This window comes from Strix aluco, chromosome 2, assembly GCF_031877795.1.
Source record: "Strix aluco isolate bStrAlu1 chromosome 2, bStrAlu1.hap1, whole genome shotgun sequence".
In the NCBI taxonomy this organism is placed as follows: domain Eukaryota; kingdom Metazoa; phylum Chordata; class Aves; order Strigiformes; family Strigidae; genus Strix; species Strix aluco.
In genome coordinates this window covers 15,533,674-15,558,287 of record NC_133932.1, presented here as the reverse complement: position 1 = coordinate 15,558,287, position 24,614 = coordinate 15,533,674, and the positions used below count along the sequence as shown (strand labels likewise).

Genomic DNA, 24,614 nt, shown 5'->3' with positions numbered 1-24,614 from the left:
GGAGACATATAGGTAGCAAGGGAGATGAAAGGAGGGGAGAAGATTTGCAAGAGATGTTTGGCTGGATTTTTTGCTACGGGTTCTAATCCATTTTATTTTGTTTTTAAGGCAGTGCTGTTTCTGCTGCTGGGGATAAGGAAAATGAATCCATAAGGAATTTGAAGTTGCTCTGAATCTGAACAGTTACTGCTAGGTGAACAACACACGATAGTTTCTTCATAAAGAAAGTGCATTCTTTCACAGAGAAACAGTCAATGGCATTCTCATGTTATATCATCAGAGGTGGACATGATGGAAGGAGACCGCTTTCATAAGGGAGATGATCTGCATTTTCTCCTTGGCAGATCAGTTTGTATTCTGACGAATCCAGTCATAAAGGGCCGTCACCTTAGTGTATACACCAGGACGATTGCGTCGAGCACATCCTTCACCCCAGCTCACAATGCCAGCAAGGTACCATCTATTTCCCTTTCCTGTGCAGGCCAAGGGACCTCCAGAATCTCCCTAAAATGAAGGGAGTTCAGCCATTAGTGCACACAGGCACACACACACACAGAGCACTGTTAGGTTATTTAAGGACAGTAAATACCTGCCCCTCTCTTTCTCAAATTACAATTTAATATTATAATCTTATTTCTGGATAGAATGTACCCAGCTAAATGTAAAATTTATTTTAAGTTATGGAAGTACCACACTAATCAATATATAACAATGGCAAGAAGTTGTTTAAAAAAATTACTCATTGTTAATGTATCATTACAGGATTCATAAAGCAACTGATCACAGGCTGAATGGGGAGAGGAGAAGACGGGGATGAAAAGTGGAAATTCTGCTACCAATTGACCATAAATTGTTCACAGGTTGAAGCCACAGCTCTTATATTTTGTATTAAATAGGAACAGAAAGATACCACATACCGCCAATCAAGAAAACCAAACCAAACACAAAACCAGACAACCAAATGAGGCACAATTAAGTATTATTAGTAGTTTCATAATCAAGACTGTGTCTACGTTCATAGAGGGAGAGGAAGGAACAAAAACTAAGGAATGTGCAAATAAGAACTGGCTTCTCAACGGGAACATACAGCTCTGTAAAGCAACGTAGAAAAGTAAAAATTCTCATTTACTTCAGCTCAGAATCAAAATGTATTTGGGCTCACAAACGCTTTGTACCCTTTATCAGTTTAAATTTGTATGCCTTCTGTGAACAGACCAGTTCACAGAACTCCGAGCAGCTCTGAATGCAGCTTATGTCTGCAGCTGTTCCTTATGCATACAATGCAGCCAGTGGCCTCCAAGTTGACCCTGAGGTTTATTTGTTGCCCCCAGTTGGAGCTAAAACATGGAAGAGCTCAGAAGAAAGCCATGTACCAAGAAAAGAGAAAGCCTTCATCACCCAAACAAAATTATCTAGAGATAAAAGAAGCCAGAAACAGGCTGGTGTCATACTGGCAATTTTGATAATCCAAAAGGCTGATCTCAAAGTGATTTAAGAAAGGAGGCTACATAGTCCAGCCAGTTACACCACCAGCTCTGAAAGACTGAAGGGGCTGTATGCTGGTGGAGAGAGGAAGGATCCTAAAAAGAGGAACCAAGATCAAAAACCATCCTGGAGTGATAAGAAAACAGAGTCTGAAAGAGTAAATGTTTTATTTCTCACTGTAAGTATCACATCCTCTAAAGAGGAAAGGTGTTCGGAAGTTTCACATAACCCATCCAGTACATGCACAGTGTATGTGTCCATGAAGAAATGAAACAAATCAAGATGCCCACAAGTCTGGAACTGTAGTAAAAGGGTTTCAGTGTGCTGTGGGAATTTCCTGAACTGCCAGCATCATTCCTCCCCAGCACTGCACAGGTAATATACTAGTGACAGAAAAGAAAGAAATAGCAAAGGTACTACCCAGAGTAAGAACTTAAAGGCCCAGAGGGCCAGCATGCTAGGACTCAAACACAGCATATTATGTTGGAAACCAGAGTGACCAGTATGGTATATAGCTGAATTGGTTAATATGTCCATCTAAAAATTCAAGGGCATTTCTTAAGCAACACATTTTTTGGAGGAACATCGAGCCTCTAAATCAACATGTTTTAGTAAAACAATGCCAAGGCCTAAGGTTATAGGCAAACTGTACATAGTTAATTAAAATTTAGAATTAAAAATAATAATTCTTTGAGTTAGAACTTAGAGACTGCAGGAAGATCCTGCCAATAGTCTATTGTGTGTAAAGAAGTTTGACCCATTATGAGCTATGATCTTGCAAAAACTACTCTATTACATTAAAGCAGTAAAATTTATATATTGCCCAATAATTTTATCAAATTAACACAGTCTAAACATCAATAACACATTTCTCTCCTTTTACACAGTAACTGGTATAATAACCATGTTGGTAATTTTGAAAATGGATATTCATCGTGATAAATTTAAATACTGGTAAAGTACACAGTTAGTCTAGTAACTGAGAATGAGAAGGAAGGCAGGGTCAAGACAGTTGAAGTACATTCCAAGAGCGGTTTCTGATTGTGTGTGCAAATAAATTAGGTCATATGATACCATGATGTAATCAGAACTTGTAGTTATACACATGAATGAACATTTGAAACTAAAAGGCAGCATTGAAACTGCATTTACCAAACCTAGCTTACCTTTGCCTTTTGCATTTCTTTGTAAATGTAACAATACACTACTCATTTAATGTTACAGTATTTTATTAAACCCACACCCAGACATAAAAAAAGAAAAAAAAAAAATCAATATTAAGAGAAAAAATTGCAGACAGCCCTAACTTTATTCCATTTATCCTTATATCTCTGTTATTTTATAGGAAATGTAACTGTTGAAGAAGAAAAAGAATTCTTTTCAACACATTTTATCCCTTGTCTTTTCAAAGCAACATTTCTCAAGAGATTCAGAGATTATCTATGGCAAATTTCCTTCCTTATTTTGGAGAGCCTTTAACTGCCATGTTAAATTAACCATGCACTCAAGACATCTCACTCCATTACTAAGAAAAAAAGAAAAAAACCCACAAATAACCCACAACTCTGAACAGTTTTCCAATGAAAGCAAATATTCCTTTGTAGTTTTTCTATAAAATCCAGATTACCTGGCACGCATCAACTCCACCATTAAGATTCCCAGCACACAGCATACGTGATGTGATAAGATCATCATACAGCTTGTTGCACACACTTTGGTTAATTATTCTCACTCGAGCTTCCTGCAGTGTTTTGGCAAGATGACCTAGAAAAAATACAAATGGTATGGCAGAGGTTATGGTAGTACAGATTTCTAACAGAGATACCACTTGTCAAAACAAAAAATAATTGCTCCAAACTCAAAATCTACCCAGCTGATGACAGGTGAGTAATCCCTCTCCCTTCAATTGCTGCCTGCCCTCAGCTTTCCAAAGCTGTTGTCTACACTACACTCTAGACAGAGGTCTGCCCTGGTTTTGGCTGGGATAGAGTTAATTTTTCTTCTTAGTAGCTAGAATAGTGCTATGCTTTGCATTCAGCATGGGATTTGGTATGCTGATAATACACTGATGTTTTCAGTTGTTGCTTGGAGATCAAGGGCTTTCCAACTCCCCATGTCCTGCCCAGGGAACAGACCCAAACTGGCCAACGAAATATTCCATATCATGTAATGTCATGCTCAGTATACAAAGGAGGGTCAGCTGGGAAGGGGGCGTTCTCTCTTGCTTCCGGGATTGCGACTGCAGGATCTTGGTTTTTCTGGGATCACTAGCTGGGAACAGGCTGGGTATCAGTCAGTGGTGCTGAGCAATCGCATTGTGCATTCCTGTTATTGTTATTGTTTTATTTGATTTCAATTATTAAACTATTTTTATCTCAACCTACGATTTTTCCTTTATCTGTCCAATTCTTTCCCCCATCCCCCGGGGCAGGGGAGGGTGAGCGAGTGGCTACATGGTGTTTGGCTGCCGTCCAGGTTTAAACCAGGACAAGGTCCCTAGGCACCACCTTTCCATTTCCTTAGTCTTTATCCTTATGAGCCTGTTCTGCTAGAAAGTAGCAAAAAAGCCATTCAAATTATGAATATAATACAAGATTCCACACAGTGTGTCTAATTTTGAATGCCATTTCAAATTATGCCCAAAGCTTTTTGTTGTTATTTATGCTATGGTTGTGCTGCGAACATTGTCCAAGTCCTACTAGATGAAATTTCTACATTCTTTTCCATGCTCTCACTTCTAAGGAAGGAGCTGAGGAGTGAAAAACTGAGAGGGGGAAAAGAAATAATTTTTTAAAATCAAGCCTGTAAGTCACAAGTGATGCTAAGAGCTTAATTCTGTACTATAGTATTGGCACAAGGTGTCATTGTGAACTAAATATCCTCAGTCATGTTTTGGCCCAATGGTGAATGTAGCCTTTTCAATATCTGGATGGCCAGAGGAAGTACTGGGTTTTAGTCTGGCTGCTTTTTCAGCTCTGAGAGTGGGTTGGGAACAAAACAGGTAAAATAGGAAAATGTTTTTTTCACATGCCACTATATTGACTTTTAGATATTACCTACATTATTTTGTTAAAAAGCAAGAATTGTAATAAATTATCAATTGCAAAGCCATCTGCACTTCATTAAGCTATTATGGTATTATCTAGCTTTAAACCTTTTTTTAAGAAGGCATATTAAGAAAGCCAGAATTATCATAGCATATGGCTTCTGATTAAACATGAGGAACTAGCTCTCTGCACAATTGTGGGGACCGCTGCGATGCTGAGAGGAGCTGTCTAAGCCCAGGTTCCAAAGCTGGCTCCTGTTTAATGCCAAAACAGAGCCAATATCCCATGGGCTACCCCACCGCCCCTCTCCAACTCCGTTTGCTTTTTTCCTGCACCCTCACTTGCAGCATGCTACTCCAAGCTGCTCAGAGGCAGAACTCTTCATGGGGCATACGTGAAACTGCCTTTGGTTAAGACAGACAAAATAAAAAACCTCCACGATATATTTGCAGTTATTGCTGTTCATGGCCCAATATTGTCAAACACAGTCTTAGAGACAAATTCTTTCTCTGCAGTAGTTGCAAGTTGCTGTTTTCCTTACCTGTAAGGTTGCTTATGATCTATTCACAAAATGAGCCATGAGCATGAAGATGGGCACATTTTTGTGAATCTACAGTCATTTGCTTTTCAATGGTCTGTGACACCTGAGTATGAATATTGTCACTTATCACCTGCCACCCAAGCAAACATTCAGAATTCACAGACTGTAGCTAAGGGGACATTTTCTAGCCTTTTATAGACCTACTAAGTAAACCACAGGTTTTTTTTTCTTACAATTATAAATATTTCATTGTTAGAGTTTAAAATTAAGCCAAACTTGCAAGAAGTATATCCAGGAAATGAACATACTATTTTCTTTTATGGCTCCCCAGCCAGTTACATAGCAGACAGTTCCATAAACAAATACTCTAGAGGTGCTGGGTAAACAAATGGGCTGTACCAGCTCACTGAAGAACACAGGCGTCTCCATTTCCAACAGGGCAATGTCATAGTCTGAGATAGATTGGTCATACTGTGGGTGGACAATAATCCTTTTGATTGATCTCACAGCTACACGACTGCTCTTTTCATTAATAGTATGTAAGCCCATATATGCTCTCCACCCCGAAGGAACAGAGTATCTGTAAAGAGAATGTTCTTAGAAGATCCCGTTGGAAAGCAATGCAGTGTCAGTTCACTCCGTTTTATCTACTTTTCGGTATTTGATGGGATTCATCAAAACCAAAGTGAATGGAGTAGAATACCACTTAGGAAGATAGATGTACTATAGTCTCTGTCTCCTAAAACATTAAGTAATGTTTTTACCTATTATTTTGAAAATAATAGCTCCAGGAAATTATAAGACCAATTCCTTGCAATGCACCATGCTTTGAAAGTCAGAAAAACATATTACTAAACTGTATTTCCTCCCCCACATGTAGGAGGTATGTCTTTTCAATTTACACTATCTAAGCTGAACATTGGTGAGTTTTACACCCCACTTACCAATAAATAGTCCTTTTCTTGGGAGAAAAGGCCATAGGTCCTACTCGGAAAATTCCTGCCTGCTAAAAAAGTGGTGTTTACCCTAAATCCAACAAAACATTTTGTTTTATCATGCAGGATTCACTGACAATGGAGGCAAAATAATTACTTCAGATACTTAGGACTTTTGAAGCCAGCAGAATACAATATTGAGGATTCATGTAGTGATATCATGTCAGTTATACCCTGAATCATCTAGACAAGGAACAGCTACTGCAGACTTTTGAAAGCAACACTGTGAGGTTATTAAACTGCAAATAATCTATGACAGTATAACTTCATACCTCACAGAATCAGAATCCAGGAAGCAATGGGCAGCAGATATGAGCCACCTGTTGGAAACAACAGACGCGCCACACACGTGGCCATATGCTCCCATCTGTAAACTTGCTTGCCAAGGCCACTTTCCAGATCTTGCATCTTCACCTCCAACAATTCTGTTTTTCTTAAGCTGGTGTCTTCCACAAGCTAATAGAAATAATTGAATAAAATAGTAACAAAAGACACAAGCTCATTTCACTTTGCTATGTTTAACACACAGTTATCCACAGACCTCAATGCTGTTGAAAAAAAGTATTTCCTTACTGTGGAATTGACAAAAATGTAAGGGTACTTGCCCATTTTCACTCAGGAGACAAGTCAGAAATAAACCAATCTTTGCTTATACTCCCTTAGAGCTTTATAAAGAGGTTACTAACTCGAAAAGACATTTAAGCACAATTCTAAGCTGGGTTGTTTCCAAAAGTTCACTTGAATAAAATCTCATATCTTTTCCCTCCTTACATTCACAGCTCCTTGACTGCATTTCATTCAGCTCAAACAAGCAGTAAGACCTACCAGCTTATCCTGGAAGTGTGCATTGCTTGAAATAAGGCATCGTAGACAGAATGGATCAGTGGATTTAAAATGAAACAGTGTAAAATTCAAGACAGGCATTCTCATACAGATGTTACCAGGAGATTCATTTTTTTTAATCCACATCTGATTTAATTAATTCTTAGTCCAATAATGCTTGACCATAGCACAAATTACTGACTCCTCTTCCCAAGTCATTAACTAATTTTTAAATAAATGTTACCACACCACAGTTCATTTCATCAGATCCATCTGCACAGTCTCTTTTCCCATCACACTCAGGATTTGGTTTCAGCAAGCATTTTCCATTGAGGCATTTGTATGCATAAGGGGAGCAACTTCTGTAGGCTGAAATAAGAGAGAGAAGATAGTGTCACATGTTTGGAATCATGGTTTTAAATGATTAAAAAGCCTTGTACATTCAACCTATTTGGTGAAAGTTGTTCCAAGATACACATTCCAATCTGCCTGAAGTCATAGTCTGTACTCGTGTAAACTGGACCCTCTATGGAGAGGGGACAGGGTGAGTGTTCCGCTCCTATTACTGATCACACTAATTTCAGTCTCCACTGCCCATGAGTAAAAAGACAGAAGAGCCCCCAACTGTCCTCATTCCCATTTTACTTAACTCTAAACTGAGCAAGCCAGGTTTGTCAGATCTGTTGTTTTACCTTCACCAGCGCTACTGGCATTACAAATTATAAATCTTCACAGCAGGTATTATCTGGGAGTTAACCTTTTTTAAGTAAAAGTTAAGAAAATTGTGGCAGAGATTTATACCTCCCTCCGATAAATTTTTGGCTAAGGACTATCACAGTTTATTATGTGGGAATCCTGACAGATCTCTCCATTACTATCATTCTTATTATCAGTTGTTTACAGTAACCTTTAAACAGTGGGAGGGATTTATTTATTATTATTTTTTTTCAACAAACAAGGACGTACTCCTGCCTACCTCAGGGACTGAAGATTCAAAGCAAGGCAAAAATCGTGAAGGCAAAATGGAGCAAGACACTAGGAAGACATTAGTAGTATCAGCAATGCCTGTAACCATGGTAGATCTATAGTAAGGGGACCATGCATGTGACAAAGGGCAAAAGTCCCAAAGCTGTTATGTCTCTCTCCCTTACATTATTTGGTACTGATCTGGCAGCAGTTGGGGAAAAAGTGCTCTTCTAACAGGACCACCAGCAAGCTGCGGTTATGTCACCTAACTTAGATCATTGCTATCTTGGATTTTGCTTCATTAATTTCCTGTCTAGACTTTCCCAAGAACTAGTTATACTCTGCATGCTTTGTTTTCACTATTACAAAGCTTGTACTTTGTGCTATGAGAAAAATATAGAGAAATGCTACATTTATCCATTAAAATAAGCATGTTCCTGCTTCTGTCCTTCCACCATCTTTTGGAAAATAGCTAAAAATATATACTTACAGCAGTTGTTTTCATCACTGTCCTCCCCACAGCTGTCATCATCTTTACAATTCTTATACTGATGCTTACACTTCCCATCACCACAGTTCAACTTCTCTGGATTACAACCTGAAGAAGAAAGGTCTGTAAATGCTTTGTAGTCCAAGTAGCTGGCTAGCAGCCATGTGCTACACTCCCTACCAGAGGTCACCTTGATGTTACTGTGCCATCGCTGCCAGGCATTAGTCTACCTTGGGTTTGATGGCCTCCAGTGACAGATACTTGCTGCTTTACCTAACTTGTGCTGTGTTCTCTGACCTTGGATTACCTTCTGGTCACTCTCTCTGGCATCCCTTCATTGTTCACTATCTTTGATGTGCAGTGCCCAGTTTGGATACAGGTCTCTAGCTGAAATCTTCCCAGTGGTGACTGGGAAGATCTTTTTAAACTCCTGTCTTACATCCTAGCGTGACACTTAAAAAAAAGAACTAAAAACAACAAACACCAAACACACACAAAACACACACAGAAAATTGTATGACTTTGTGACTCTCAAGTCAGCTTTTGAGTCACTATCACCCCCCAGCCATTTTTCAGCAGGAAAGCGATCCACATGTTTATTTGTTTACTGAAATTCAGATCTTGTCTTTACTGAATGGAGTATCATTTTCTCCATATACATTATCCAGCTTGTCAGGATCATTTATAAATGCATCCCTCTTAAATACATCCCTCTTTCTATTGTGTGACACTTTCCTATTTCACAAGCATCTTCTCAAATCCATCATTTAGATCACTAACAAAAACTGAGAGGTGTCCCATAGCAGATACTGGCAGAACGACAGTAAAAATAATCCTTATGTTTTGGTAATGAGTCACTGGCAATCATTCTCTGGAAACAGTTTCCTATATTTTTTTTCTCACTGTGTTTCCTTTACTTACTGATAAGTTTGTCACAGAAGACAGTGTCAAAGTACAACTTCTCTATTTATTCTCTCACAGCAGAGAACTAAAACAAAATTAAAAACTCCATGCTGGTTTTTAATACCTTTTTCACTGTTTACAGATAGTTGACTACTTCTTGCTTTTTTTTTTTTTTTTTTTTTTAAGCTTAACTGGTAAAGATTGGTGTAAAATTGCCTCCTAATTTTTTCTATTCTCCCACTCTTTAAAAAGATGCATTACACAGCCTCTTCTCCAGACTTTTAGATCTTCACCCACATCCTTCATGTGATCTTAAAGATAACCACCAATATTTTAGAGATAATTTCAGCCAGTCTCTAAACTTCCTGGAACAAACTTTACAGGAGAACACAAATAAGAAATAATTGCCCTACCACAGTCTATCTACCCTATCACTACCATCTGAGCAGCCTTTCCAGCCTTCAGACTGATTACTTGAGGGAACGCATGTTCTATCTGCACATCTAAGAACAAACTAGAAAAATAAGAAATTAATGGCACTAGAAATGCTGTTACAGTCTAAATGTGTTAACGCAGGACTGTACTATGAAGAAATATTAAAATGGCTATTAAAAACCAAAGTTAGTGTTATTTATAAACTAAATTGAATGTTAAAAAAGGAAATGCTATCTTTCTTGGCATAATCTGACAAAGATTTTTATCAAGCAATCTGAATTAAATGAATCAATATTCACATAAATGGAATTAGAAAATTAAATTCACATTCACTGCCTCACTCTAAGGGTTGAAACTGATTCAGCACAGATAAGTAATTACTACTAATAGCGAACACCTCTTCAATGTGCTAAGATAATGTGTTTTACACAGGAGCATCAGAGGAGAGGGGAAAAAAAAAAAAAAAGAAGTCAAAACAGAGAATTCTCTTTAGTATTACAAATTTTCTGACATTAAAATGTTGTAGAAATTCATCTCTGTGCTACTACGTTCCAGCTTCACGTCTAATGTGAATAAGTGCTTTATCAAACACTTTTCAAATCTAGCAATTCCATTACGAAACCACCTTTCACCAAGAATTTATTTCACTTTCACTTCAACTAATAACTAGTATCGATGCTAAGGTTTCTTTTTCCCCTCTAGCACCACAGGCAAATTAACAGCTAGATCAGATTGAAGGACTAAACACATTTGTCCCACATTTATTTAATCAGTTTGAATCAGGAGTCATATAGTCTTCTTCACTGCCTTGCACGTGACACCAGTGGGTGGAAAGCGCACACTACGCAGCCAGCTCTAGCTCAAAGCAGAAGTCTCTCTGGGTTCTTTTCATCATTCCCTGAAGTTATTCAGCTGATGGCTGTCATTTCCTTTCCAGGTCAACTCAGAGCAGTGCCTGTGATTTTTTAGTAACCATGCTTTGGTAGGCTCCCAACAATGGAAAGAAGCTAATCGGAGGTGGGTGACTGCAGGTACTAAAGCTGTGGGAGAAAATTAATTTAGCTGCCCCCCGTCCCCCCTTACTATTGCTATAGGCAAGGCTGTTGTGGAAGACCAGTGCTCTCAATACATTCTACTCTCTCAGATAGCCCTCTACTTCATACTGACACATCACAGCTAATTTACCCCTCCTGGTGATTCTTAATACAGATCCTTAAGATTGTGACTAAGAATTGATTACACAACTTTGAGCCATCTGCTTGCCCGCTCAGTGCTAGAAACTGAGCAGAGCACACAGGGAGTAAAGACCTGTACATGCAATAAAGACTGGGGATTTTCTCTGTTAAAAAAGGTATTCTTAGTCTTTGACTCGCCTCTGAACCGTTTTTGAGGCAATAACCAGAGAAAGCACAGGACACAGTATAGTTTGTAACTTTTTCCCGTAGAAAGAGACACACATCAGTGGAAAAAGGAATCCCTGAAAATATCTGAGTCCTGTAGAACAACTGGCCATAAAATCTGCTGTTTATTTCTAATGAAAGGTGTGAAGCAAGAATCTACACCAGAGGTCTTAATACAAAATTACTTTTAAGTCAGCAATGAACAGAACTACACTCGGTCAAGCAAGCTGAGGATATGGAGAGGTTTCACAAACTGAACAGATCTCTTGAAATCACAGAGAACTTTAGACATTAGCTGGGTAAAGGAAAGAGAAAGCATTTACAAAGAATACATTGCAGATGTGTCTTTTCAAAGAAATATCACAAGTAAATATGTGTATCTCCTGAAAATCCCTGTTCCACCCTCTGGAAATCCCCCAAAAAATCTAACACTGATCCAGAAGCGCTTAGACTGGGGAGTCAGGAAAGGGCTATAAGAACCCCAGTCATATTTCCATAACACCTGCTAGCGAGGGGTCCTCACTGACTACCCATGAAAACTTAAATAGTTTCTCTAAACCTGGAAGCTGATCCAGAACATGCCGAGTTGTGATTTGAAAGAGACTAACTATTCACGGTTAACTCCTGTTGGCAGAAGAGGCATGCTGAGAGGCTCTCTGCCATACTATTTTCATCTTGCAGCTTGGCTATTTTAAGATGTTAGAAAAATGCCAAATAATTAGATCTACAGCCATTGGGAAACTTTACTTTTACTTCTCATTGTATAGAAGTTTTGTTAAAAGTTGGAAAATAAGTACTAGCTTCTAAAAGCATCTTTTACCTAATTTTGTACATCTATTTGTTCAATGAAATACATAATAACATTTTAAACATTCATGTCTTGCAATTAGATTAAGAAAAAAAGGCAGGTTGATTTGTATGTGGTTGGTCTGTCAAGCATGGTTTCTTGAAGGTTTCTCCTTAAAAAGCAAAGTACACACTTATTCACTTACGGTCTGTGTGACTGAAGGCTTTGTATTCAATATAAAACCCTCTGTGGGTGACCAGTTCATCAGAATGGAAGTTGATTGCGACAGAATAACCATATTCTCCATTTCTGTTTTCTGAAAGAGCGTTACAGTATCTAGCAAGGCAAAAGTGAGAATAATTAATTTCTAACTAAACTGACCATTACCATCCAGCTACCTCTCCATTTACTGAAGGCTAGCAATGCCAAAAAGCTTTAAAACAATACGATAAAGATCAGCTGCTTTTTAGTGTTAAAACAGCCCAGCAGAAAGCCTATTTACAAATTCCTTCCACTCCACAACTTTTCTGGGACTAGCAAACTTTGAAACAAAATACAGCCAGATGATCAATGTTAGAATCTGCCTTATAAATACAAACGACTTCTAAGTATGCTTATTTCAGATTTCCCGTTTAGGTTTGCAAACCCAAAGGCTAAAAATCTAGTAATGGAATCATACAACCAAATCCAACAGCTGTTGCCAGTTTCAGTACACTCCTTCCAAGAGAAAAACTACTCTGAACACTGGATTTTCAGTTTGGGGATTTTTTTGGGTGGGGTGGTGTTGTTTCTTTGATGTTTTAAGCACACACATTGCAATTTGTCTTATTTACAGAAAACAATTACAATCACTGAAAAGTGGTATAGAACAATGAAGCTTCAGATGACACAAGCTCTTCATCCATGTCAAGACCATTGCCAGGAATTTACACTTCAACTGCAACTACATAAAATCCTGCAGTTTTCTATGTCGTTCATTGCTCTTGAGGGGAGCAACAAAGTGCCTCACACTGTAGAAAAAGCAGGATGCTTAAATTAATATAATGACAAATGTTTAGTACTAGGGCAGGATTAAGAACATTATTCTGCTGAAATTTAGTGGAAGCATGCCAGTTTTTGTTGAAATGTATCTTTCTGCACTGGAAGCGGCAAGACATTTTTTTCTTAAGTACAGTATGTTGTGCAGAACATCAAAGTGCAAATTAATATGTCAGAAAATAGCGTATTTACTCACCTAACCCCATCAATTTCTAACCAGTCTTTATCACATTTACTGGATCCTGGCGACTTCTCTTGAATTTGTATTATGAGGATTTTTAATGACAGCTTGTAGCCAGGCAATGGTGCCTAAAAATGAAAGGATAAATATCCTGATACACACATCCACAAAATGCGCCAGGGAAGGTTTAGACTAGATATTCGGAAGCATTTCTTTACAGAACGGTTGTTAGGCATTGGAATGGGCTGCCCAGGGAGGTGGTGGAGTCCCCATCCCTGGAGGTGTTTAAGAGTCGGGTCGACATAGCGCTGAGGATATGGTGTAGTTGGAAACTGTCAATGTTGTGTTGATGGTTGGACTGGATGATCTTCAAGGTGTTTTCCAACCTAGACAATTCTGTGATTCTGTGATCCTGTGAAAAGGTCTGTGCTTCTAAGATGGTAAATCTTGTTTGACTTATCAGATTGAATATACTACATTTTTTATTTTGCAAACCAGCACCTTTGAAGAACCAAAAAACTTTGCTATTTTAAACATGTATAGAAATATTTTTAGACCCAACTTTGGCCAGACTGCATCAGATAAAGGAGTGTACACTTTCCTGCAGCCAACACAAAGCACTATATCTGAGGTTCATGCTATGTTTGTACTGCCACGTGTTCCAGTAGGTCAAATAAAAGATTTAAGATATCTATGGCAGCTAGTCACTCAACTGTATTAGCTGACACTTCTCTGTTTTAGAAAGCCTTTTTCTTCCTTTTCCTGCATATAGATAAGAGTTTAGTGCTACAAGCTGCTAATAATTTTCATTGAGCAGGTGAAAGGTAGAGACTGTTACCAACTCATAGACATGAAGAACTTTCCAGGGAAAGTCAAAAAAGTAGTTAAATGCTTAAATGGAGTAACAGATAAACACACCAGGAAGTTGGTGGAAATCATGAGCAGATTCTAAGTTCTGCCAAAGGGCTTGGTGGAAATCCAGAGCTGAATTTCTGAGCCAGAAAAGGTCCTGTTTCTGCAGAGTTCAAGGAAATACAATGTGGTATCCATCGTATGAGGCATGATTTACATGACCATTTTTTCTTTCTGATATAGAAGCAAAATGATTTTCTCTGGCTGCTGTGAGTTTTCATCTTACCCATCAACTTTGTTTCTGTCATGAATAAAACTTTTGGAAGTTGGCAATGTTTCCCTCCCATAGCTGGCACTTATACATAGGACAGGAAAGAAATGGGTGCCTGAGAAGAAGTCAGGTGCAGTGGTCTTAGTATGTTTTCCCTCCATTTCACCCACACTGAAAGCCATTTCTCCCAGTTTTATGTCTATATCACATAAAGCAAAGTCAGCACTACTCAGAAGAGTTCCCAGCACTTACTCTGATGATCCAGCTGCAGTCAATGTTTGGTGGGTAGTAACTTGGGTAATAAGGGGAACTCAGTGTCCCATTCCAGGAAATATAATGACCACCACAGACTAGGAGAGAAATATATCAGCAAGGAACACCGTTACCTCAGTGGGGCTAAAGTACAGAGCCTACTTCACTTGCTAGGACCTTTCTTTATGTACAGGGGTGGAAGAATGTGTTGTGACAGTATTAAACTCAAGTTTTGCCTGTATTAACAGAAAATCGCATAACTTTTACTTCCCCATCCTGCTGAATTTCTCTTAGTTTTAGATCCAGTTACAATTAAGGATAAGTACAAAACTCCTCTGAAGGTTTTTCTAAAAACATTCTTTCATGGTAAGTGGAAGAAGCAATTAAATGTGGACACAGCAGACCTCCCCCTTCCAATTTACTCCTGACCTTCCTGTAGACATTTTCAAAAATTAAAAAGCAATCAACCCAATGAAGTGAAACCTCAGATTAATTTCATGTAAAACAGGAATTTTGTGTGTCAGTTCTCAGTCTGAAAATTCATGCCACATTTGAACAATATCTTTGAGGTTTTATTTTCTACAAAGAAATCTCTTGGATATCTAGTTCTTAGTGCATTTAGTTCCCTTTAGGTAACTTAGTAAATGCAAACATGAATATAACAGAAATTAAGACACTTTTGAAAATAGCAACATTTTGTGGCAAAACCTGGGCTATACGTAATTTGGAATGGCCATCTTCAGAGCAATTAAGCAATTCTAATTTGTAATGTGCATAGGATGAGTATTTGCCTAAGCTGCATCCACGGAGATATAAGTTGAAATGTGTAAGCTTTGGAGAAGTTTATCCCCTATGATTTCTTCCACAAGTTTAAAAATAGTCACTTGCCTCATTGTCAAAATTCTTTCACTTAGACCTTACCAAATAACTGTGGTTAAACTTTCACTTGTGAAGCCCCTATATCTCCTGTAAAACACTACAGTTTATCATTATTCAAAACATTTCACTAATCACCCAGAACTCCTGCAAAATTCATAGCACTCCATAGGTTTAGAATACGCTTCTTCGGTCTTGAATACTTTTTTCTTATACACTTAACTACACTGAACAGTGCTTTCAGAAAGGAATCAAAGACATATTAGAAGTGTTTGCTCTTGTTTTCCATTTTCATTAAAGACGCATTCCCCGAGCTGAGGATAGATTGCCAAAACTGATAGAAGCACTGCTGTATCATTTGGGCTATCTAGTTTTGCTTAGACATATAGTGCCTGTGGTGCTATCTGGCTGGCTGCTCCGCTACCATTGCTCAGTGTTACCCATGCAGAAAGATTAATGTCTGGAAAGCATGGCTTGGGTAGTAACCACGAAGACAAAAGAATCTCCCAGCCCAAAGGATATTCTCTACTTGTTCAGCTCTCTTTGTTCAGTTCTCAGCCATTTTAAGTGGATCGGAATGACAGTTCCCTGATTTACGTGCCAACATTCCCTCAGCCCAGATATGTTCAGGTAATATCAGCTTTTTTAGAACCAACAACAGGAATAAGTGTGCTCACATCAGACGCTTGTTTCTATTAATTGCTTACTGATTTTAGGAACAGCTTGAAAGTGAGCTTTTAACATGTTGCTTTCTTCTCTTCGGTCCAGTGAGAAGGTAAGCAACATTACATTACTTGACGAAGTTAAACGTACAACAGGAGGAGTCCAGGCCCCAGGTCCACACCATCTGAAATATTACAAAAAATTGCATATAAAAACCCCCAAAACATTTCCCACATTTCAGTCATCTTTGCTGAGAAACTGGGCAGAAGTAACACTGTTCTGGTTGTCTGTGTTTCAGAAGTATTCCCCTGGCTACCACTTCCCTTTTATTCTTCTACCCAACTGATACTACACAAGATGCTAGTTTCCCAGCATTGAGGCTTAGTCACCCAGGGTGAACATCACAGATATTCTTGCATAACAGGTGCCCTGGAGTTTTCAGACCTGTAGAAGCATCAGAAAGGCAGTGCCAGATTATATTACCTCAGTAGTGATAGTGGCACTGAGAAGTAGTTGGTAACACTGATAAGGCAACAGGAACCATTGTAGCAGTGTTGAGCAGCATCTATGCAACAGATAACAAGTCCAGAGCATTTCCATTCTATTACAAAAGCTGTCACACAAGAAATGAAGCCCCATGCATGGCAACAATTTCTTCTTCTTGTTCTTCTGTTTAAATAACGATGAGTTAATTTATATCCTGAAGCTTGAAAACTTACTACCACTTGTAATTTGAAAGGTTACTTTTTGCATCTGTAAATTCACTTTTATATTTATTCCATTTTGAAATCCACAGCATATTTCAGATTTCTTTTCATTCATTTACAAATCTGTCTGTGAAAGATTTCTAACAACTTTCTCTTTTTCTGTGCACAACAAATGAAAGCAATTAAGATTAGACCTCACAGTAATGGAATATTTCTATCACAGCCCTGCATCAAGTTCTTTGAAATCACTGAGATCCAGAGTGGCAGCATTAAAATCAAATATATATTTGAACTTTAAACTGAAAGTATTCATCTTTAGCTTTAGCAGGCTATTCCCTGCTCCCGTTTCATGTGAGACACTAGACAATGGATCTGTGATTTGCCTCTCTTTTGCAGACATTGTTATATCCTTTTTATCATAATACCTGTCAAATCCTTTATAAAATGAACAATTTGAGTCCCCTCCACACTACTATGTTGGAATCTTTCAGCATCTTGATCTTCTACCCAGTTGATAGCCTGGCTTATCTTCTAGCTGTACCTTTTGTCAGAGTATCATCAGAATAGGAAGGCAAGCACATATGAGAAGAGTTGTCCACATGAGACAACCGCTTTTACAGTATATCTCTCAATCTCAGCTCACTTACTCTTTAGTATTTGTCACTGAACAGTTACATTACTGCAGTTTACAAAAACTGATGAGAATCATTTTAGTCACCGTGTGTGAGTGATCCTAGACCTGAACATCAGGGAATAATGGCTATAATACAGTAATTCCTGGCTGTTGTGGATATTGAAGATATTATTATTAGTTCTACTGCATCTGTCAATGTATGTCACTAGCTGCTTTCAGTTTAAGTAGAAAACTAAAAGGCATATGCAAAACCACACATTTGCTAGGGTGGCAATAAAAATAACCAAAAAAAGTCAACTTTTTTGGAGGTACCATCAGGCTTTTAACATCATTTCAGTCACCAAATTCTGTTCCAGTTCTTTGATAGACAGACAGCAATGCACGTTCTTGAACCTTCTGTCTTACAGCTTACTGCATTGATGGTCTCTGAACATGTTATATCATACACCTGTGTTAGTTCTGCTAGCTTCCAGGTGCTTTAACGCACATGGCTGACTACGTTTCTGGTTCCTAAAAAGCTGAGCCGTTGCTAATAACACACAATGGAGTAACAGTCCCAGCAATAGCTCATAATCAGCAACAGAGCAGATGCAGCCCAGCATCAGGAGTGGGATTCTCCATGCTATGCTACAATCTGAGACTAACTCCTTATAAAACCCTGTGTTCACTTCAGGCCTGGCCTTCTGACAGTCTGCCAACAGTAGTAAGATCTCATGTCTTGTTGCATAAGGAGAGAAATAAGTCTGTTAAGAGAGCTGAAGATGACCACCTACTCAAGAAAGTTAAAACACTACTAAATAAGTGTGTTTCAGGCACTGCTAACTGAATCTCCATGCTCAGCTAGCCTCTTCCTGAAAGTTCTTTAAAAAAAAAAAAGAAAATTTTTAAAAATTCCCTCCTTGAAACCATCCATCCTCAGATTCTAAAACGTCTTTATTTATTTTGTTAATGAAGACAGGTTCATGGTGGATAACATGTCCACACATAAAATTTGATTCTGGAAAGCAGGAGCAGTGTGGCCACTGAAGGTTAAATATCATTTGATCTCACTTATGCAAATGGACTACACAGTGACTCTAAGGATGAAGACTTCTGTAGACACACAGCCCTGTTATGAACAGGGATTTGCCTGTGACTGAACTGCTATAAAACATGTATTTTCTAAAAGTAATAGAATACAATACTCCAAAAAAATGAAAGTCTGTATCTTTTTGAGTTGTGACAGTAATTGTATGAAATCAAAACCATTAAAAGTTAGTCATAAAGTAGAATAAAACCCACAGGAATTTATAACAGGCTCCCCAGGGAAGTGGTCATGGTACCAGGGCTGTCAGTTCAAGGAGCTTCTGGACAATGCTCTTAGTCATATGGTTTAGTTTCAGGTAGCCCTGCGAGGAATGATGATCCTTATGGGTCCCTTCCAACTCAAGATATTCTATGAATTTAATTGGGGGGGGGGGGGGGGGGGGGATGGGGGATAATATGGAAGATATTTTTATTGCCTTATACAAGATTTTCAACTAAGTTGTATTTGGAATCTTGTATTTTGGAAGCCTGTTTATTATCAATTTGACATTGTTACAGTTTCAGAGAGTTTCTGTTCAGCTCAGTAAAACATCTTTGCTCTGTACTATCATACCTTGTAATGATCTTGTTCTGCAGAGGAAGAAGGAAATCATATGCTGATAAGTGGTGTGATGCACAGCTCTCTGGAGTGACACCATGCAAAGTGATAACTACAAGTCTCACCACATAGTTGGAAGGAACTCGCAGCCTCCATTGATAAGAAGACTTTTTGGGATTCATCAGAGTTAGAGTCCTGTTGTTACCTGGCTTGGCATACAGGTCAAAGGATACTGCTATACAAAAGAAGCTAGATCAGTGACCGAAAAACTGTTAAATTGGAAGATAAATTAAGTTATTGGGTAAAATTTCAGAAGAGGTGGCAACAATCGCCTACTTGCACTTCTTGACTACTCTAATCTCTTTTTTCCCTTACCTTAACAACTCTATCCCCTTTTCCCTACCAGGCTGCATCACCTTCTCCTGCTCTGGTCAAGGAAGTACAATACCTCACCGCCACTGGCGCATCGAACACTCAGCGAGCAGGAATGTGCAACTTGGCTGCAACTGCTACCAATCTCTGCTTGAAACCTATTGCTTCCTTTGCCATTTTCTCTTCACCCCTCTCCATGTAACAAATACACTAATTATATGAAGTCATTCTCAAGGTGTGCTTGATATGGAGAAACCAGGCAAAGTGAATTACAGCTCTACAGTATTTGACTAATTATTAACTATAAATAACCAAAATTATCTAGTCACAAGGCAAATAAATTATGTATAATTTTGTACAGTAGCTTTTTAAAAGATGTCAAAGTAAAGGAGCCACAGTTCATTGCGATTCAATGGGAACTTTTAAATTTCAACCATTCTAGTCAGGACACCAGAATAAAAACTAAAGTATTTTCACCCCAGCCTTTATTTGGAACACCAGCCCAGGGAGATCCCTAGTCTGGTTTGGTTCATAGGCCCTACAGATATAAGGATAACTGGGAAACTGCTATTTTTCTTTTACAGGATTTTTTCCCCCCAAGTAATATCAATTCAGATTGAAGCATAATTACCTGATTTTAGCATCGTATCATATTCTGTGGAATCTGAAACTGAAAGTTAATAACTATCAGCCACACAAGCCAAAGACACAGGCTGGAGAAAGAAAAATAGACAGAATAGGTATTAAATGACAGGTACATTGTTACCAAAAAGCTCCATTGTAACAAGATCAAAATCTTCCTCCCCAGAAGAACTGAACATGTGAGCTGCTTGTTTACTACTGATTTCTTTTTGTTCCACTGGAGTTAATTTTTTAAGAGAAGCAACCATATCTTGTGGTGCCCAGAATGTATTCCAGTAGTAAGCTCGGAGTCCAGACTCTCCTTCACTGTGGAGGGAAAAAAAAAACCACATCATAAATACACTCTAATTAGTATTTTTGGACATGCTTTCCACTGGTCTGCATTTTTGGCTTTGGCAGTTTCATAGCCAGTTGAACTGCTGTGCAAAGGGTTGCAGCTGAACATGGTGGCAAAAAGCTCTTGTTTAACAATTGTTTTATTCTGTACAGTAGAAATACTTGGAAGATATGCTGCTTAAACAGTTACATACTGAGACTGAAAAACATACCTCTCAGAAAATCCTTGCAATAATTTTTATGGACTTGGATGTTTCCATCCCTGCTGTATAATTCTACAATTTTAAGATAATATTACAGCTCCAGATACATTCTCCTTAATAATTTTTAACTGAGGCTAGCACCATATGACAATATAATTTTATGCCCATACTTTCATACCACATTTCAGACAATTCTTGTTGAAATAAACAACCTGTATGTGTACATATACAAAGTATTACTTAAGTGATTCAAAGAGACAGTCCATCACACTCCTCCTTTCAAAACGGCCTATGGACTGACCTTTCAGAAATTTTCAGAGACTACCAGGACAGTAGTAGCCATCTGCTCAATGTATTTACATTTCTCACCAGGAGCTAAATTAGAGTGCCCAGCCCAAAATTATACCTTTAGATTTTGTTTAGAGATGTTAAAAAAGGAACTTCATTTAAACAGACAAAACCAAAATAAGATTCTGCAAGTGGTAGAGGAAAAACCTGCTGAACTGTGATTTCAAAAATCAAAAGTAGATGAACAGACTACAAAGCAACCCACAACCCAAGGAACAATTAATCAGGTTTCATTTCTTTCACAGTTCTACAGGGTAAGACAGAAGTCACGCTATTTAGCTCTTAGCTCATATACTTAAGTGCATTTCTGCATTTTTCATTCTGTGTTACAGAGATCTGCATATTCCTTCACATAACAAATTTAAAATGCATTAAAAAAGGTAAGACAAACACAACTGAATATCTCAAATTTATATGATATGCTGTAACAGTACCCACCTGAAAGCAGCCACTACAGACTTCAGGTAGTACTTTCTCAAGGAGGAAGACCCATATGTTTCTGCAAACTGACAGTTAAATAATGGTATAAGAAAATGTAGTGTTACATTTTAGTGTCAGTATAATCTCTTACACTATAAAGTATTTGTCTTTTTCTTCCTTTCCTCTTCCTCAGTCCTCCCATATTACAAGTGCTCTCCATCATTTTCACAAAATGTATCAAATAAACATCATAAATGTGCATTCATTTCCACTAAAAAAAAAAAAAATTTACTTTTAAATCACATCACATTTCAAGACCACTGAGATAGCTCTTGATAATTAGCCATGAAAAAGAATTATGAATACCTTTTATATTTTTGTTTCAGTCTTTAAATTTCTGGCATATAATCTGGACATGAGCAACTCGTATTGGCTGCGCACAAAGCAGTTTTGAGACACTAGATTAAGCTCTTTTGGGAAATACAGGCTAACAGAGAACGGCTTTGTGTTTAAGTCTGCTGTTCACATGTACCCAGGAAACAGCATTGATCTCACAAATAGTAACTCACGTAAGAAGTGCAAGAAAGCAAGCTTTGTTGTGGAGGATAAGAGAAAAGAAAACAAGAAGTTGAGCATTGAATTGGAACTGCAATTTTTTTAAAAAAAAAAAAAAAGATAAAAATGTAGCAAAGAAGAGTGTTTGAGTAAAGTAAAACAAAACAAAACAGAAAACACAGTCCTAATTCCTTTAAGAAGAATAATTTGTCCATAACCTTGAAACCCTCAGGTTTTATTACCTAGAAAGTGTTGGCCTTGCTACGAGACACACAACCCCCCGCTGCCTATCTACATCCCTAAACCTGTACACCACTGAGACACTTGCTAGCTTTAAACTTACAATTTTGAATGAAAAGAAATTGTGATTAACTGGAGTATTCTCCCCATACCAAGTCTGATTCTGTAGTCAATATTTTGAAATTATCGCTATATTTATGTGGGAACTTACATAGTTTTGGATTGCTTCTGCTTGCAGGAGGAATTTCTGTGACTTTGGATCATTGAGGTCATTTGTATAAGTCAAATTAGGAATTTCTACACTTCCACCAATATAAATAAAGGAGAAAGCTGGAACTGATAAAAAGAAGAATAAAAAAATTAGCATACCTAACAACATTACGGAAAAGCTTCTGGAACAAGAGGCTTACAGAAGCATGTACTTGTCCTTGGTGTCTCTAGGTTCTTAAGAGAAACATGCAGTAATAGCCAAAGTGCTGAGTAAGTCCAATTAGCAGAATAATGCCCAGAAGGAAAGGAGAGCAATGAGGTACAGGTTCAGAGAGGCATTTCTACTAGGAAGCTTTAATTGTTAAATTTCCATTTTTTGCAGTGTTATCCTTCTGAAGAGATACGTTTTTTATGGCTATGTGTTGAGATCTGGGAAGGAGCATACATAAGTTAGGTACCCATTTGGTTTTGAAAAAGTGAATCGAAGATAGACAGTTTAATCCTATAGGTTCTTGGGAAAGACGACAGTTATAATAATGATGGTATTCACAAGCAGAGACAAAAGGGTTAGAGATAAAATACATACCTTCTTTATTCTTATGCAACTACTAACTGCTAATTATTGTGCATTTTGTTGCTTTAGCAGACATTAAGGAGAAGGGAAAGTCAGTAGTTTATACATGCATTAAGTGCTTAGCTGCTTTGTGCAGAGCTTTTTCTACTAATCATCCCCACAATGTAAAATACCCATCCAGACCATGCTGGGGAGTAAGACTTACGGAATGAATAGTGCAGGACTAGCACGATTACTGTAGCTATTAAAGAAACTATAGGTAATATTCCTAGAAGCCATCTTCTCCAGAAACACAGCCTCATCCATTTGAAGAAACAGTACTTCTGACACAAGTCTTCTCTGTCGGATGGGCAGTAGTGAATATGCAGATTTTCCTAGAGAAAGACATGGGAAGGCATCAGTTAGTAAGATAACAGAAGAAGAGCTATTTATTGTTCCATATTTTAGTATATTTACCCTTCTAGTTTTTAAAGAGGTTTAAATTGAGATAACGTCTTTCATTTTATCAGCTATGCCACACATGAAACCCACATATTTCTCCGCTGCTTATTTGTGGCATGCATTTCAAGCTATGTAAGTGGGGGGAAAATTGTTATCACTTTGGTAAGGAGCAATTTACATATGAAGAACAGAGGTCAACACACACCAGAGTGGACAGAAAGATCATTTACTGTGTGCCTACTTATAAAGCTTAGCTGGTGTCTCTTACCTGCCCTGCAGTCTGCTCAGAGTCGTATGGAGCTGGTATGCTGTACACAGAAACCCGGCTGGAGGGGAAAGACCGTATCATGACGCCTTGATCAATTCCTTTGGACAAACCTAATAACAAAATCCTAAATGAACCTCATTTCTTAAACATGCTGCTCTCCCCACCACACACACCAGGCTTCTCTCATTTCGCCTTTGCCATACTGCTTGAAGCTGGAGCCAGCTGATCTGCAATCAAAGAAGGTGGGGAGGAGAAGTTACCATCACTGTAACTCTTTGTTTTCCTAACTGGCTAAGTAGGATATGGATATGATCATTTGAAAACAGATCACTTCTTTCAGAAATACAAGAGGAGGAAATAATTTATGACACAATGCAAAGGATACGAAAGCAATTTACAGATAAAAATGTCCCAAAGCAAGGTAAACAAGGCAACTTCTAAAGAACACCTGGTGGAATCCAGAAATATTTATGAAAGCAAAAAAACGCATAATTCCACAGACCATCTGAATTTTCCATCCTCAAGCTGGTACCTCAGAATAAACATAACTGCAAAGCAATTCATGATCACATTTCCTGTTTGAAATTAAAGAGTTTTAAGTCAGCAAACCAACAAGTTCAGGGTATTCTGCATGTAAAATAAGAAAATCAAGGATGTATGCAGGGAAAAACGTATTATATACACGTTGAGAAAGAGAGAGCAAGCGAGCACAAAGAACAAAACCTAGAAAAACAAAACATGCCCAAGAAATCTCAGTCCCAGGAAACAAAAAGGGAATAAATCCCAACACAGATCACACAGAGACTACAAAAGGGATTAAATGGAAAGCAATCCTCACAGCTCAGGAATGCAAACTACAACTGTAGACAGACTGTTTTGTTCAAGTCCTCTCTTTTTTCCAACAGCCTATCTCCACTACACACACAACCTGCTGACTGACTGATACTTTGCCGCTTCCCTCATGGAAAAGAAACTCACAGAAAAAGCCTAGAGGAAACAAAAGCTCTTTTGCATCATCTCTAAAAATTTTACCAGA

At 38.1% G+C, this 24,614-nt stretch overlaps 1 protein-coding gene across 1 annotated transcript; it reads right to left on the bottom strand.

Moving 5' to 3' along the window:
- Window positions 1-345: 345 nt before the first annotated feature.
- Window positions 346-23,659, bottom strand: LOC141920122 (suppressor of tumorigenicity 14 protein-like). Its single transcript, XM_074816825.1, has 17 exons — window positions 23,579-23,659; window positions 23,075-23,243; window positions 22,297-22,421; window positions 21,309-21,376; window positions 20,108-20,289; window positions 19,973-20,011; window positions 18,985-19,201; window positions 16,049-16,188; window positions 14,466-14,563; window positions 13,106-13,218; window positions 12,077-12,207; window positions 8,347-8,454; window positions 7,140-7,259; window positions 6,341-6,524; window positions 5,382-5,653; window positions 3,113-3,249; window positions 346-504 (listed from the first exon to the last, which is right to left on the bottom strand). The coding sequence occupies exons 1-17, from the start codon at window positions 23,657-23,659 to the stop codon at window positions 346-348; spliced, it is 2,343 nt and encodes a 780-aa protein (XP_074672926.1).
- Window positions 23,660-24,614: the final 955 nt, after the last annotated feature.

Excerpts from the sequence above, each read along its gene's own strand:
- LOC141920122 (XM_074816825.1), bottom strand. The coding sequence starts at position 23,659 with ATGATACGGTCTTTCCCCTCCAGCCGGGTTTCTGTGTACAGCATACCA. Across the intron at positions 20,290-21,308 it reads TCTGTAGTGGCTGCTTTCAG|TGAAGGAGAGTCTGGACTCC; the intron begins GTGGGTACTGTT and ends TTCCCTCCACAG. Across the intron at positions 5,654-6,340 it reads CTGGATTCTGATTCTGTGAG|ATACTCTGTTCCTTCGGGGT; the intron begins GTATGAAGTTAT and ends TTCTCTTTACAG.